This window comes from Eretmochelys imbricata, chromosome 4, assembly GCF_965152235.1.
Source record: "Eretmochelys imbricata isolate rEreImb1 chromosome 4, rEreImb1.hap1, whole genome shotgun sequence".
Lineage (NCBI taxonomy): Eukaryota > Metazoa > Chordata > Testudines > Cheloniidae > Eretmochelys > Eretmochelys imbricata.
The window spans coordinates 72,598,236-72,613,918 of record NC_135575.1 but is presented as its reverse complement, the minus strand read 5'-3'; the positions used below and the strand labels follow the sequence as shown (position 1 = coordinate 72,613,918).

Here is a 15,683-nt window from a genome sequence, read left to right as displayed (position 1 = left end):
CCCAGTTTACCAAGAAAGTTGGGCACGCCCCCCTGGAGGGGCACAGAGGAACGTTGGGTGGGGGGGCGGTGATGCAAAGTGACAGTAGGGCTCAGGAGTCAGCTCCAGCCCCAGGCAGCATAGGGCTCAGCCCCAGCCACAGGTGGCGTGGAGCTTGGGGGTGGGCAGCCCCAGCCGCGGGTAGCATGGGACATGGAGCCTGGGAGGGGGGAAGGAGATTACAATCCCTTTATACATTTGGGGCAGTTAAGTTCCAATAGAATCCCCTTATATTCTTTTAGCAAATTTGACTAAATTGTCCATAGTCAAATGATTTCAATTAGACAATTTTTTTGTCTGGATTATTTACAGACATTCCTTTGGAAGAGGCCCATTTTACCTTCAGAATGGCTGCAAAGAAACCAAGAATTTTCTTTCTATAACACTTTTCCTTTTTAACACTGTTACAACGTTCAATTGCTTAATTCCCTCCAGCCTCTGCAGAGTTAACTTCTCACTCTCTTTCCTTAAATCACTTGCTTATCTCCCAAAATGACATGTCCATCAACTCAGATTTCACCATTCCAAGTACTGTTTCAGGAATCTGAATTCCCCATGTTTGCACTTACTCCTTTTACTATGCCCTCAGGGCTTCCAACCTGTTTTCCAATTTTTTTATCTGTTGCCTGCCTGCTTGTCTGGGCCCGATCCTGTTTTTCTCACTGCGCCGTCCCTTTCCTTGGGCACAGGGTTTGTTCCACTACTAATTTAGCAAGGAGGGTGGGCTCCTTAATTAGCTCCCACTCCTCCTGGTCCTTTTCCTTAAACATTTCTTTCAAAATTGTGAAATCACCACAATATCACTCACAAGAAATACTACACTGCCCGAACTCCTATATCCTTCCGAGTTTGGTTTAACAGAGAAAGATCTGTTTAAAAGGAGTAATCTGTTGAACAAAGTATCATCTTTGGATTGCTTCCTTTTAAACATTTCGTACACAGGTGCTACCACTATTTGCCCACACTACTATATCCTTCAGAGTTGGGTCTCATATAGAAAATACTGCCAGAACATATTTCTTTATGAATCTCTTTTACCTTTGTAACTCTTTTGTTACAATCCGTTAGTACAGCTCTTAAGGTTTTTCTAGTCACTTGAAATTTCACGTTGCCCACGCCAACACCGGGATTTACAATGTTCACCCCCCTGGGCTGGAGGGAGAGACGCTAAGCCTCCCTCCGTATTACTCGGTCCTCTACCGCCGAGGGTCCATACACCAAATCCAAAACCCTTCTTGGGCAGAGCGAGAAACCCTAAATTCTCCTCTTATGCTCAGTCATGCTACGACTGAGGGTGTATGCACCGAGGATTTTTCCTTGCTCTTCAAGCGAGGGTCTCTAAACCCCCCTCCTATTGCCCAGCACATCTATGGCCAGGGGTAGTAGACCCACCTGCACCCTTCCCCTGCTGACCGGGGTGGAGAGAGGAATGCTGAACTGCCCTCCATTTCTCAGTCATGCTATGACTGAGGGTGGGGCACACCTTTAATCCTAAAATCCTCAACATGAAATACCAACCGTGCCGGGCCAGAGCAAACATGAAATACCAAGGGCAGACCAGTTGGTGAGCTCCATAGCTCCTGCCCCCACCGCGCACCATTCTCCACCAAAAATGTGACAGATTTATGTTACCAATCTGCCTGGGGCGTCAGGTGATCAGGCTGAGGCCACAGGATCGTTAGGGGAAGAGATGAAGGAGCACACCAAGTGACTAAGTTTTATTAATAAAATAACAGTGGTGAGTGCTGGGGCTCCCCATGTCACTCAGGGGAAGAAAGAAAGCGTTATTGCCTGCGCCCTAACCCACTTTCATACTCTCACACGCCCTACCTGAGGCTGGCCAAGCCTGGGTGTAACATCAAAAGAATAGGGGGAAGGGTGGACGAGAGTTCTGTCCTGTGCACAGGCCGTCCAGGGTCTGTTGTTGAGCTCCAGTTTGCTTCAGCTCTCAGGAGGGTTTTAAGTCCTGGAGTCTTTTGGGGGCATTCCGTTTAGGGATCTCTGTCACCTGTACTCTTTGTACCAGTCTAAACCAGCCTTCCGTGGCTTCCTGAGCTTTCCCAAAACACACCAGCTTCAGGGACGCAACACTGTGGTTTTCCTTCTTGCTGGCCTTCACTGTCTCACTAGTTTTCGCAGCTCGTGCAGTTCTGTTCAGCTGAATCCTCCTTTCTCACGGCTGGTCAGGGTTGGAATCCAGGCCCCTGTCTTTCTTGGCAGGCAGCCGAGAGTCAGTTGTGTGCTGTGGCCTTGGGCTGGAGTCAGCGTCTTATCTTGGGACCTAGCTGGAGCGTCAAGTTAACCCATTCCCTTCTCCTTTCCTCCCTCTACAGCCTCTTGTAACCTGCAAAGGAACCTTTCACTCCACACTCACACCTGCAACCCTTCCCACAATACATTTTACCACATATACAAGCGCTAGCAACATACAATGCTAAACTGCTTACCCAGGGATCCCCATGGGGGGGGGGGACAGTTATATTGTGACACTTGGGGGGGTATCCCTTTTTTATTTTAGGAAATATGGTCACCTTACGTATGCTGCATGCCGCTGTCAGTGATGCGTAGTATAGACATAGCCCAAGATGACTGAATGGACCTATATGTGCTTAAAACAGATTTGGGAGAAAGTGAGTTTTAGGAACTGTGTTTAATTTTGGTATGTAACTTGTGAGTGTAAGAGGATTAATTTTATATTACAGTGAGATAACTGGAAAGAGCTTTTTCTTATGGTATTTGAAGAAAATGTTTTTTTTCTTCAACAGTCCAGATGCCAAAGGAAAATGCTGATCTACACATTATGTACAGTAATTATTTATTATTTGTGTTACAGTAGCCCCAAAACATGCTAGGCACTGTCTAAACAAATAAGGTACCACGCTTCTTACTCTGAAGATCTTATAATCTAGAAAGACAAAAATAATAAACATGCAAGCAAGTATATGTCTTGTTAGTTACTCTTTTAAAATATGCCACCATATAATCATGCAATTGGGAAATGAAGTACAGTTACTGCTGTGCAATCTTGAAGTCTGATTATTGTTAAGTCACTGTAGCTGGAAGAAGACAGCACATATATATCCAAAAATGTGTTTACATTTCTTTCCCATTGTGTGCCATAACCATCATATATTTTTACAGGGATCTTAATGAAAGACCATAAGAGGTATTTTATATACATTTGACTTGGATTCCTTATGTTAACATTCCTTCTGTTATTTTCTGTCCAGGATACATTTATTTTTCAGTTCTTATGAGCTCTGTAACTAGTTCCAGGGAGCTTCCCGTTCTAATAACATGTATGGGAACTTTTTTGTAAACAGTACAACATTCTGTAAAAATCCTGAACTAAAATGCCTTTTTATTGTACAGATACAGGGTCGTGGTCTCCTATCCCCCTCAGAGTGAAGCAGAACTTGAACTTAAGGAAGGGGACATTGTTTTTGTACACAAAAAACGTGAGGATGGCTGGTTCAAAGGCACACTGCAACGAAATGGAAAAACTGGCCTTTTCCCTGGCAGCTTTGTAGAAAACATCTGAGAAGATCCTTTTCAACAGATGCAAATCACACTACACTATAAAATAGCACAAATATATTAGCAGAAAGAGTGCAGTCATGGAAGTCTTTCAAATTACAGTAATATAAAAAAATATATATTTCTCCAGTGTTCTATAGCACAATTGAAAGCAAACAAAGATGATGAAGGCATCTGCTATTTTTATCACATTGGATTCTTAAGTGTAATGTGTGCCTTGTACTGTCTCATTTATTATACAGGGGAACTCTTTTTCCTTCAAAGATGTTACACAAATGAACAATTGTTTACAAGGCTGTAACTAATTTATTCTTTCTTTAAAACTTGAATTTTGTGTAATAGCTAAATTCTTGTGATTTATGATTTTAACAAATTATTAATTTATGAAATGTTAGCTAAGGGGAAGCTGGATTCTCTCCTTTTGAGTGAGTGATTATCTCTAACATAGAGCCTCCCATTTTTCCTCCTGACTTTTTCCCCCACTGTGTATGACAGTGGAATTAGTCTTTGTTTTATGGGTTAATGTTGAGTTGTGGTGATGATGTGATGTCAAACTGAAATTGCAAACTGGGAAAAAATGGAATTGTGTGGTTTTTTTCCTTAGGACAGAATATATCAGTTGTTCTTGAGTCTAATTCTGCTTCTTAATAACTGCCCAAGCAGTGTAACATTTCTGGAAGGCAAAGGCATAACAGTGCAACTGAATAAACCTCAATAGTCTGAAGGATGGGAAGGAAGAAATTGAGAGGATGCCAATAAGAAATTCCCTGTAGCTTCTGTTTGTTCAAGAATTTGGATAGCTGAACAAAGTTTAACTTTGCATATTTGGCTAGTTCTTTGAGCATTTAGTACTCTCAGGATATAACTGAGATAAAAAGAATGTTAAAGCACAACAGTAGAACAAATTGAAAGCTTATGCTTAAATAAATTTGTTAGTCTCTAAAGTGCCACAAGTACTCCTTTTCTTTTTGTGAATACAGACTAACACAGCTGCTACTCTGAAACTTCTAGTTTGATAACAGCAACTTATTTCCTAGGGTTGAAAACTTGAGTAAAATTCAAGTTGTATTCAATGTCTAAAAATGCCTAAGAAATTTAATTTGCTTTGTTTTCTTTTCAAAGTGATTTGCATGGCCAGGAGACGTTTTAAAATGTTTGAGCAATAGTGATGGTAAGTGATGCACTTGTGTTAAAGTAAAAAGTTGTGAAGAGACACTGTGAAAACTTCGCTAAATTTTTAACCGTTGCTACTTTGATACATTCTGACTTTTTCATTGTCTTGCATGTATTACTGAAATCTCACAGTAATGTAAACTGTGCATGGTTTGTATTTTTCATTCCAATTTCCTGTTGTGGGTTATTTTGCTCTGGAATTTGCCCATTGCAGGGGATATTAAGTAAACCAGAATTCTGTTGTAGTCCAAAATCCACTGACCAAGACTAGTGAGTGACTCACTCTCAACACAGTAAGTATCCAGTGTTTGAGTCAGTAATAAAACATTTTTAAATCACTCCAGGTGATAGGTGTAAAGAAGACATCCTGCAAGAAGAACACTACTTTTACTCTTTGCGGGTTTTGTGAGAGGTTTGATGCTGGGGAACCCACAGCATCCAGCCGAGCTTGTCTTTTTTACGTTGCTTAATTATAATGATTTCATTGCTTTCACTTGCAAGGTACTAAGCACCATCAATTCCCATAAAAGTCAATGGAAGTTGAGGATGTTCAGCATCTCACAAAGTGGGGCCAGTAGTGTGATTGTAATGTTGTGCAACACACAGAAAGAGGAATATACTAGCTGGTGATGAATTAAGTCATTGGCATAACTTCTGATTAAAATGCAACTGAAAATTTAATTTTAAGAATTACAAATGGAAGAATAATAAACATTAACCATAAGGATTTCTTGCAATATCAGGTAGTGTCATGATGGTCTTAAAAATAAATATCTATAAATATATATAGCTGGAAATGACATCATTCCTAAGCTAACCATCTGTATGAAACACTGTACAATTCAGTTCTTCTGCTTTTAAAATATTTTTAAATAATTTACTTGAATATTCATGTAATATATTAAGGTTTTGTGAAATGAACTTTAGTTAGAAAGAAGCTGTCATCAGCTTTCATCAGCATAAATTGACACTAATGTGTCAAAATATTCTTATTTTGGGAAATTAGTGCATTTTATATTTTAAAAAAAGACTACTAAAGGTTTAAAAAAAACATTTTTTTCTAGCTCTCTACTCTCCATACTTTGTGACTAAAGTACCTCTATTCATAAGGTTTCAAGGTGTAAAGTCAGTTAAAATATCAGCTGTTAATAGTTCTGTTAGATTAAATACATTTTCTATTGATTTTTTAAAGACACTAAATTAATGTTTTGTAACAAGGGCTTGTTACACAGCAGTGCAACAACGATTTAAAATGCAGTTTATCATGCCTTTCTTGTGATCTTTGTAGGGTTGGTTTTTGTTTTTTTGGGATTAAGTCAGTGTAAAAACAGACAAACCCTGTGCATTTGTTTTATGTAATTCCATAAAGAATTTTTGTAAAATATTTTATGTCTATCTTTGTGGTCCAGGAAATGTTAAGTATTGATTTATTGTGTTAAGCTCCTATTCCTAATAAATATTTTCTTAGCAAACATCTTAAGCAGAAAGCGTATGCAAAAATTAATAGAAATTACTTATAACAAGTTTACAAATAAAACTAACAAAACTTAATTTCAGAATTCACAGGAGGATGTGTGTGTTTATAAAGAAAAAAAATATTCAAATACCATAAGATGCATTTCAAGGGGAAGGTCAGAAAAATATAATGTAGTAGCAGCAGGGAGGACTAGATGACCTGACTGATCTTTTCCATATCAATGATTCTGTGAACAATCTTACCACAAAAAGATTTCCATGCCAAGCTGAACGTGTCTAATTACATCGGTTTAGGACTGGCAGAGTATCATCAGGTACATATGAATAATAAAGTGTTTCCCTGGAAGGATAAGTGTCTGGTACATTTGGATAGTTATTTTCAGATTACAACAGCAGAAATTCTTTTGGACTTTATTGCAAAATTCAGTGTCTAAAACCACAAGAAAAGAGGAAGTTAACATTGTTTTGTGTATGTATGAATGAGGGAGGTCAGACCAGCATATCTCTCCATTTTTAGAAGCATTTGAAGAAATTATGTACCCAAATCATACTGACAAAATAACGTAATTTATCTGCTTTGTTATGAATTTATCACCACAATGTTATTACAGAGAAGTGAATGTTGTTTACAGTCAGGGCAATATTAATCACTGGTGTAAATAGGTGCAACTCAGTGAAATCAATGCACACTCTTCACCAGTAGTCTATTCAGCTCTGAGTGTCTTAATCTGACCTTATACACGCACTTTTTAGTTTTGTCTGTAAATATCCCCCCACCCAACTTGACAGATGTTTACCTTGCATGCTGTTCTGCCCTTTGGACATTGAAAATGTACAGATAATTACAAACATGGGATGGAATTTCAACCCATATTTAATAGTTACTGCTTACATGACTCAATAGCCATACAACTCTTAAAATGTAATATACACTTTAGGCCGATGGAGAGGGATTGTTTTATATTCAGGGTAGACAGGAAAGGAGTATGTTTTAATGTAAAATGGCAAGAGACTGGTTGAGAAAAGGGAGAGAAGGAATGAGTAGAGAAGAGGGAAGAGAGGCAAGATGGGATGGTTTTGCCACAAATGGGAAGGGGCTAGAAGAGAACATGAGATGGGGACCCCAGTTTTAGGGATGGCTTGAAGGACAAGAAGGTAAAGGGAAGGGGAGATCCTATTTTATGGTATGCATTTCCTTGAACAAAGTGCAATACAAACCCACTGTCTGGCTGTGATGTAGCACGAAGCTTTACACTGAGATGTCTTCTCTCGATGCCACAGAATAACAATATGCCTGCCCTACCTTTGACTGCAGCAATAACTGTATCATAATCTACAATGGTCTGATGCTTTTGTATAAGCATTTTTTGTTTTCCTTCTCTTTTATGCAGAGTAGTCTCAGGATGACCAAATTGCCTTGCCTAATGTCAAACAGTTCACTTTGACTTCACTCATGATGAGTGCTCCTTTTTACCTTTGAGGGTTTCAGAGTGCTGTTCTGAGATATTTGGATATTGCTTCCCATGTAAGTACCATGATCCATATGGGAGCTGTACTACATAGGGTACTGTCTTTCTGTTTGATTTCTTTGCATTGGAACCAAATTGAGATATTGTCTATTCTTTTTATTATATATTGATTAGTCTTAGAAAAACAAGTTCCTTTCTCCCTGGTGCGTTTGATAAGTTACTGTGGATCCCCACCATATTTGCATAATTTGAACATGAGAGGCAAATTATACCACATTAGTTCAAACGATAAATAAACCAAACGAATTGGGGCATGCAATAAGTGGGCACAGACTAGGGTTTGTGTTTGGTTTGTGTGTTGTAATCAACTCCAGCCATGGCCTCTATTTTTTTAATAAAGAAAAAAGTCCTCAATATATATCACCAAAAAGGGTATGTCTACACTACAAAATTAGGTTGAATTTATAGAAGTCGGTTTTGTAGAAAGCGTTTTTATACAGTCAATTTTGTGTGTCCCCACACAAATGCTCTAAGTGCATGTAGTCGGCGGAGTGTGTCCACAGTACCGAGGCAACAGTCGACTTCCGGAGCATTGCACTGTGGGTAGCTATCCCACAGTTCCCGCAGTCTCCGCCTCCCATTTGAATTCTGGGTAGAAATCCCAGTGCCTGATGGGGCTAAAACATTGTCGCAGGTGGTTCTGGGTACATATCATCAGGCCCTCCTTCCCTCCCTCCTTCCATGAAAGCAAGGGCAGACAATCGTTTTGCACCTTTTTTCTTGAGTTACCTGTGCAGACGCCATACCACAGCAAGCATGGAGCCCGCTTAGCTAACTGTCACCGTATGTCTCTTGCATGCTGGCAGACGTGGTACTGCATTGCTACACAGCAGCATTTTATTGCCTTTTGGCAGCAGACAGTGCAGTATGATTGGTAGCCGTCGTCGATGTAGTCCTGGGTGCTCTTTTAACCGACCTCGATGAGGTCAGGGGCGCCTGAGCAAACATGGGAGTGACTCAGCCAGGTCATTTCCCTTTTAAGTTTCGTCTCATGGCGATTGAGTCCTACCGGCAGTGCACTGTCTTTTAATCAGCAGTCAGCAGAAGACGATGGCTAGTAGTCATACTGCACCATCTTCTGCCGAGCACCCAGGAGATGACGATGGCTAGCGGTCGTACTGCACAGTCTGCTGCCAGCAAGATGTATAAAGATAGATGAAGTGGCTCAAAACAAGAAATAGACCAGATCTGTTTTGTATTCATTTTCTCCTCCCTCGCTCCATGAAATCAACAGCCCGCTAAACCCAGTTTAGAGTTCTATCCTTGAGGTTTTGAGTTCAGTCCTTGAGGGGGGCCATTCAGTTTCTCGCAAAGCCACCCCCTTTGTTGATTTTAATTCCCTGTAAGCCAACCTTGTAAGCCATGTCATCAGTCGCCCCTCCTTCCATCAGGGTAATGGCAGACAGTCGTTCCGTGCCTTTTTTCTGTGCAGACGCCATACCACGGCAAGCATGGAGCCCACTCAGATAACTTTGGCAATTAGGAGCACATTAAACACCACGCGCATTATCCAGCAGTATATGCAACACCAGAACCTGGCAAAGCGAAACTGGGCAAGTAGGCGACATCAGCGCGGTGACGAGAGTGATGAGGACATGGACACAGACTTCTCTCAAAGCATGGGCCCTGGCAATGTGGGCATCATGGTGCTAATGGGGCAGGTTCATGTGGTGGAACGCCGATTCTGGGCTCGGGAAACAAGCACAGACTGGTGGGACTGCATAGTGTTGCAGGTCTGGGACGATTCCCAGTGGCTGCGAAACTTTTGCATGCATAAGGGCACTTTCATGGAACTTTGTGACTTGCTTTCCTCTGCCCTGAGGCGCAATAATACCAAGATGAGAGCAGCCCTCACAGTTGAGAAGCGAGTGGCAATAGCCCTGTGGAAGCTTGCAACGCCAGACAGCTACCGGTCAGTCGGGAATCAATTTGGAGTGGGCAAATCTACTGTGGGGGCTGCTGTGATGCAAGTAGCCAGTGCAATCAAAGTTCTGCTGATATCAAGGGTAGTGACCCTGGGAAATGTGCAGGTCATAGTGGATGGCTTTGCTGCAGTGGGATTCCCTAACTGTGGTGGGGCTATAGACAGAACCCATATCCCTATCTTGGCACCGGAGCACCAAGCCGGCGAGTACATAAACCGCAAGGGGTACTTTTCAATAGTGCTGCAAGCACTGGTGGATCACAAGGGACGTTTCATCAGCATCAACATGGGATGGCCAGGAAAAGTACATGATACTGGCATCTTCAGGAACTCTGGTCTGTTTCAAAAGCTGCAGGAAGGGATTTTATTCCCAGGCCAGAAAATAACCGTTGGGGATGTTGAAATGCCTATAGTTATCCTTGGGGACCCAGCCTACCCCTTAATGCCATGGCTTATGAAGCCATATACAGGCATCTGGACAGTAGTCAGGAGCTGTTCAGCTACAGGCTGAGCAAGTGCAGAATGGTGGTAGAATATGCATTTGGACGTTTAAAAGCACGCTGGCGCAGTTTACTTACTCGCTTAGACCTCAGCGAAACCAATATTCCCACTGTTATTACTGCTTGCTGTGTGCTCCACAATATCTGTGAGAGTAAGGGGGAGACGTTTACGGTGGGGTGGGAGGTTGAGGCAAATCGCCTGGCTGCTGGTTACACACAGCCAGACACCAGGGCGGTTAGAAGAGCACAGGAGGGCACGGTGCGCCTCAGAGAAGCTTTGAAAACCAGTTTCATGACTGGCCAGGCTACGGTGTGAAAGTTCTGTTTGTTTCTCCTTGATGAAACCCCCCGCCCCTTGGTTCACTCTACTTCCCTGTTAGTTACCCACCCTCCCCTCCTCTCTTCGATCACAGCTTGCAGAAGCAATAAAGTCATTGTTGCTTCACATTCATGCATTTTTTATTAATTTATCACACAATTAGGGGGATAACTACCAAGGTAGCCCAAGAGGGGTGGTAGAGGAGAGAAGCACCAGGACGGGTGGTGGAGGAGGGAAGGACAAGGCCACATAGCACTTTAAAAGTTTAAAACTTTAAACCTTATTGAATGCCAGCCTTCTGTTGCTTGGGCAATCCTCTGGGGTGGAGTGGCTGGGTGGCTGGAGGCCCCTCCCACCGTGTTCTTGGGCATCTGGGTGAGGAGGCTATGGAACTTGGGGAGGAAGGCGGTTGGTTACACAGGGGCTGTAGCGGTGGTCTGTGCTCCTGCTGCCTTTCCTGCAGCTCATCCATACGCTGGAGCATATTAGTTTGATCCTCCAGCAGCCTCAGCATTGAGTCCTGCCTCCCCTCATCACGCTGCCGCCACCTTTCAGCTTCAGCCCTCTCTTCAGCCCGCCACCTCTCCTCCCGGTCATTTTGTGCTTTCCTGCACTCTGACATTGTCTGCCTCCACGCATTCATCTGTGCTCTGTCAGTGTGGGAGGACAGCATGAGCTCAGAGAACATTTCATCGCAAGTGCGTTTTTTTCGCCTTCTGATGTTCACTAGCCTCTGGGAAGGAGAAGATCCTGTGGTCCTTGAAACACATGCAGCTGGTGGAGAAAAAAAAGGGACGGTATTTAAAAAGACACATTTTATAGAACAATGGGTACACTTTTTCACGGTAAACCTTGCTGTTAACATTACATACATAGCACGTGCTTTCGTTCCACGTCGCATTTTGCCTCCCCCAGCACGTGGCTAGCCCCTCCAACCTCCCCGTGGCTAGCAGCGGGGAACATTTCTATTCAGCCACAGGCAAACAGCCCAGCAGGAACGGGCACCTCTGAATGTCCTCTTAAGAAAAGCACCCTGTTTCAACCAGGTGACTGTTAATGATATCGCTCTCCTGAGGATAACACAGAGAGATAAAGAACGGATGTTGTTTGAACGCCAGCAAACATACACTTCAATGCTTTGTTCTACAGTGATGCCCGAGTACGTGCTACTGTCCTGGAGTGGTAAAGTGTCCTACCATGGTGGATGGAATAAGGCTGCCCTCCTGAGAAACCTTTTGCAAAGGCTTTGGGACATCCAGGAGAGCCGTGAATGCCAGGGCAAATTAATCATTAAACATGCTTGCTTTTAAACCATGTATAGTATTTTAAAAGATACACTCACCAGAGGTCCCTTCTCCGGGTCTGGGAGGCAGCCTTGGGTGGGTTCAGGGGATACTGGCTCCAGGTCCAGGATGAGAAACAGTTCCTGGCTGTCGGGAAAACCGGTTTCTCTGCTTGCTTGCTGTGAGCTATCTACAACCTCATCATCATCATCTTCCTCGTCCCCAAAACCTGCTTCTGTATTGCCTCCATTTCCATTGAAGGAGTCAAACAACACGTCTAGGGTAGTCGTGGCTGAACCCCCTAAAATGGCATGCAGCTCATCATAGAAGCGGCATGTTTAGGGCTCTGACCCGGAGCGGCCGTTTGCCCCTCTGGTTTTCTGGTAGGCTTGCCTCAGTTCCTTAAGTTTCACACGGCACTGCTTTGGGTCCCTGTTATGGCCTCTGTCCTTCATGCCCTGGGAGAGTTTGACAAATGTTTTGGCATTTCGAAAACTGGAACGTAGTTCTGATAGCCCTGATTCCTCTCCCCATACAGCGATCAGATCCCGTACCTCCCATTCAGTCCATGCTGGAGCTCTTTTGCGATTCTGGGACTCCATCATGGTCACCTCTGCTGATGAGCTCTGCATGGTCACCTGCAGCTTGCCCCGCTGGCCAAACAGGACATTGAAATTCAAAAGTTCGCGGACCTTTTCCTGTCTACCTGGCCAGTGCATCTGAGATGAGAGTGCTGTCCAGAGCGGTCACAATGGAGCACTCTGGGATAGCTCCCGGAGGCTAATACCGTCTAATTATGTCCACAGTACCCCAAATTCGACCCAGCAAGGCCAATTTCAGCGCTAATCCCCTTGTCGGGGGTGGAGTAAGGAAATTGATTTTAAGAGCCCTTTAAGTCGAAAAAAAGAGCTTCGTCGTGTGGACGGGTGTAGGGTTAAATCGATTTAACGCTGCTAAATTCGACCTCAACTCCTAGTGTAGACCAGGGCAAAGAATATGGAATTAGGCTTTAGAGTGGATGTAAAATACATGTTAAGTTTTTCTTTTCTGTTGAAGCTGAAGCAAAAGCAAGCCCTTGCTGTGTAATATTGAATTAGGAACATATTTGGCTCACTAGTGCTTAATAAATCTCTAACTTCATTTTTTGTGCAAATAAAAACACAAGCCTTAAAATTATTTCCTTTGTAGATGGCATTTAAGGATGTCAGGAGAGGGTGAAACTTTACATAACTATCCTAGTATAACAGACCAAGTTTTACAGATGAATTTAGTTTTCTTATTTAATGTACATTCAATGCTCTCCCTAAAGTCAGGAAAGTCAGAAATAAGGTAGCTGTTCTAGCTTTCTTTCATAGTCATGGCAATGCAGCACTTGATTAAGAGAAGATCACATGCTGTTTGGAGAACTTCCTGTACTACTTAAACACAACATGTCAGATTGAAGATGGAATGAAAATCTCAGCACTGAGTTTTCCAGTTTTTGTGGTTAATTAAACCCTTAGCATTACTTGTGAATGTGATTTTGTTATGGTTAATTTCCTGTCAGCTTTCATTTTAAAATAAGTGACTGTAGCGACTATAGTGGTTATTTATGGCATAGTCATGGACTATGGATGATGGACTGTCTATCTTTGGGCTCAGCCTACAGTAAATAACACCCACCGCTGTTCCTCATACATCGAGAAAGCTTTTCTTCCCTATCTGCTGCAGGGTTCCATAGCCACCTAGGAGCCACAGTTCCATATTTTGCCCAACCCAATGTGTTCCAAGATCACATAAGAGCACTCTTTCCTCACCAGGTGACCTCATCTGTTCTTATAGTCCATTAGTACCTCTCTGTTCATGAGTCTTAAATCTACCTCTCCATCTGCTCACATCTCTTCTTTATTACTTTTATTTTATTTATTTCTAAATATATATTTCTAAAAACAACCTCTGAGAAGTAGAATCAAAGGTTCTTCCCAGCCTATTCATTGCATGTGGGAATTCACAGATGAGGGCATAGGAGTCTGGGAGTCCACTTATATAAGATCTTCCTTCAGCATCATTCTCTTGCTACAGCATTAGCATCCATGGACTTCAGTAGCGTGAGTGGTTCAGAAGCCCACAAATGCTTTCTGAGACTGGAGCATAGTAAACATTTTAAAAATTCTCATTAGCCATCTTGAGCTGTATAAATACTTTCTAAAAATGTTTTGTCTTGGTCCAGCCTTCAGAATCATTAAGTCATCAAACTATGCTAACAAGTTGCAATAATGTTAACCCTGAGCCCTGGCTGTTCACTGGGATTGAGAGTGAGATGACCAGCCTGCACCTCCTCCTTTACACAATCACTGTCAGTTTTAAGCCACTGTAAAAAAAAAAAAAAATGTCTAGGAAAAGTCTGTTGAACTATGATTCAGCATGGATGCACCTCAGATGGTTTAAACTGGGTTTGATTGGTCTGCATGAGCTGCTGTTCTAACTTAAGTAGAGCAATGGCAGCATACACAGGGACAGTTCAGGCTTCCCTGCCCTATTCCACTACTGTGTGTCATCCTTAAACTAGAGGAATCGCTAAGGTAATAAGCATCCAAGCTTAACCATAGTTCAACAAACATTTCCTAGACATCTGAAAAAAGACCTGATAACTTTTCATATAATTGGAAAAATAAAAGCATTAGTTAGGGCTGTGTTATCCTTTTCTTGAGGATCATATTTTTCCTACTAGCATGGGGAAGGCTGTAGATCAAAGGTAAGGGCATTTAGCAGTATCCAGTGACACATGGGAGACTTGGTCATGTTTCAATCAAAACCATGTATGTGCAAGTCCAAAATTGCAGAGTGGCATCTGGTTTGCTAGCTGCTGCTAACCCACAGCTGTCTTGTGGTTAGTTACTGCACGATTTTCTCATGGTATATCTGTGGACACATGGGAGAGGAGATGAGTCAGCAGCTGAATCACTTTAAAGTGGTGACCTTCTATGTATTCCACAATGAGGGACATGCCCTAGGTCAGATTTCTTATTCCAGCTGGATGAGATTTTCATAAAAACTGAAGAACTCGAACTCTAAAATGTTTAAATATAAATAAAAGTTTAAAGGTTTTTGCCCTATTCCCCCATTTAGTACCAGGCAGTCTTGCTCTCTCTCAAATATAATGGGATCAGGAAAAGCTGGCAATTTATTACTCCTTATCAAAAGTGGTTCTTTGTGGCTATATCCAGTTTTTAGTTTCTAAAACTGTGGAACATAGAGAACCCTCTACTCCCTATAGGTCATTCAAAGCATCTGACTTCAATAATTCATGAATCACTAGAGTCCCATAGGCAACATGCAGTGTAACTTCCTTATAAGGATGGCATAAGTAAGTAGTCTTCAGTGAGACAAAATAAGTAAAGTCTTTCTTCAGACTATTTTGAGACCAACCCTTCGTGAGAGCCTTTTTCCAATGCACAAAAAGATACATAATTTAAAAGCTTGACAAAAAGGAGAGGCATGAACACCCTAGCTAACCACCTGGTGCCCTAGAGACTGGGGGATGGTGTTTGTGCCTAAGGGTATGTCTACACTGCAAAAGTAAATCCACAGCAGCAAGTCTCAGAGCCAGGGTCTATAGACACAGGCTCGCACACAGCACGCACCTCGCAAATAGGTGTGCAGACATTCCTACTCAGGCTGAAGCTTGGGCTATGAAACTTTCCCCACCCCCAGGCTTCAGAGCCCAAGCTCCGGCCTTAGTACCCCATCCGTAAAATGGGGATAATAGCTCTTCCCGTTCCGTACCTCACAGGAGTCATGTGAGGATAAATTCACTAGCGATAGTGAAGCACTCCAAATATTTTGGTGAGGGGGCTAAAGAAGAACCTACTAAGTAAGCGTTCATGAGTAAGGCTATGTTTTAGTGGCGGGTATTTTAGTAAA

General features: G+C 42.4%; 1 protein-coding gene across 1 annotated transcript in view; it reads left to right on the top strand.

Moving 5' to 3' along the window:
- Window positions 1-3,580, top strand: part of SH3RF1 (SH3 domain containing ring finger 1) — a 154,404-nt gene extending 150,824 nt beyond the window's left edge. Inside the window, exon 12 of the mRNA XM_077814509.1 lies at window positions 3,412-3,580. Coding sequence (XP_077670635.1) covers window positions 3,412-3,580 — 169 coding nt within the window. The remainder of the gene's footprint in view (window positions 1-3,411) is intronic.
- The last annotated feature ends 12,103 nt before the right edge of the window (window positions 3,581-15,683 follow it).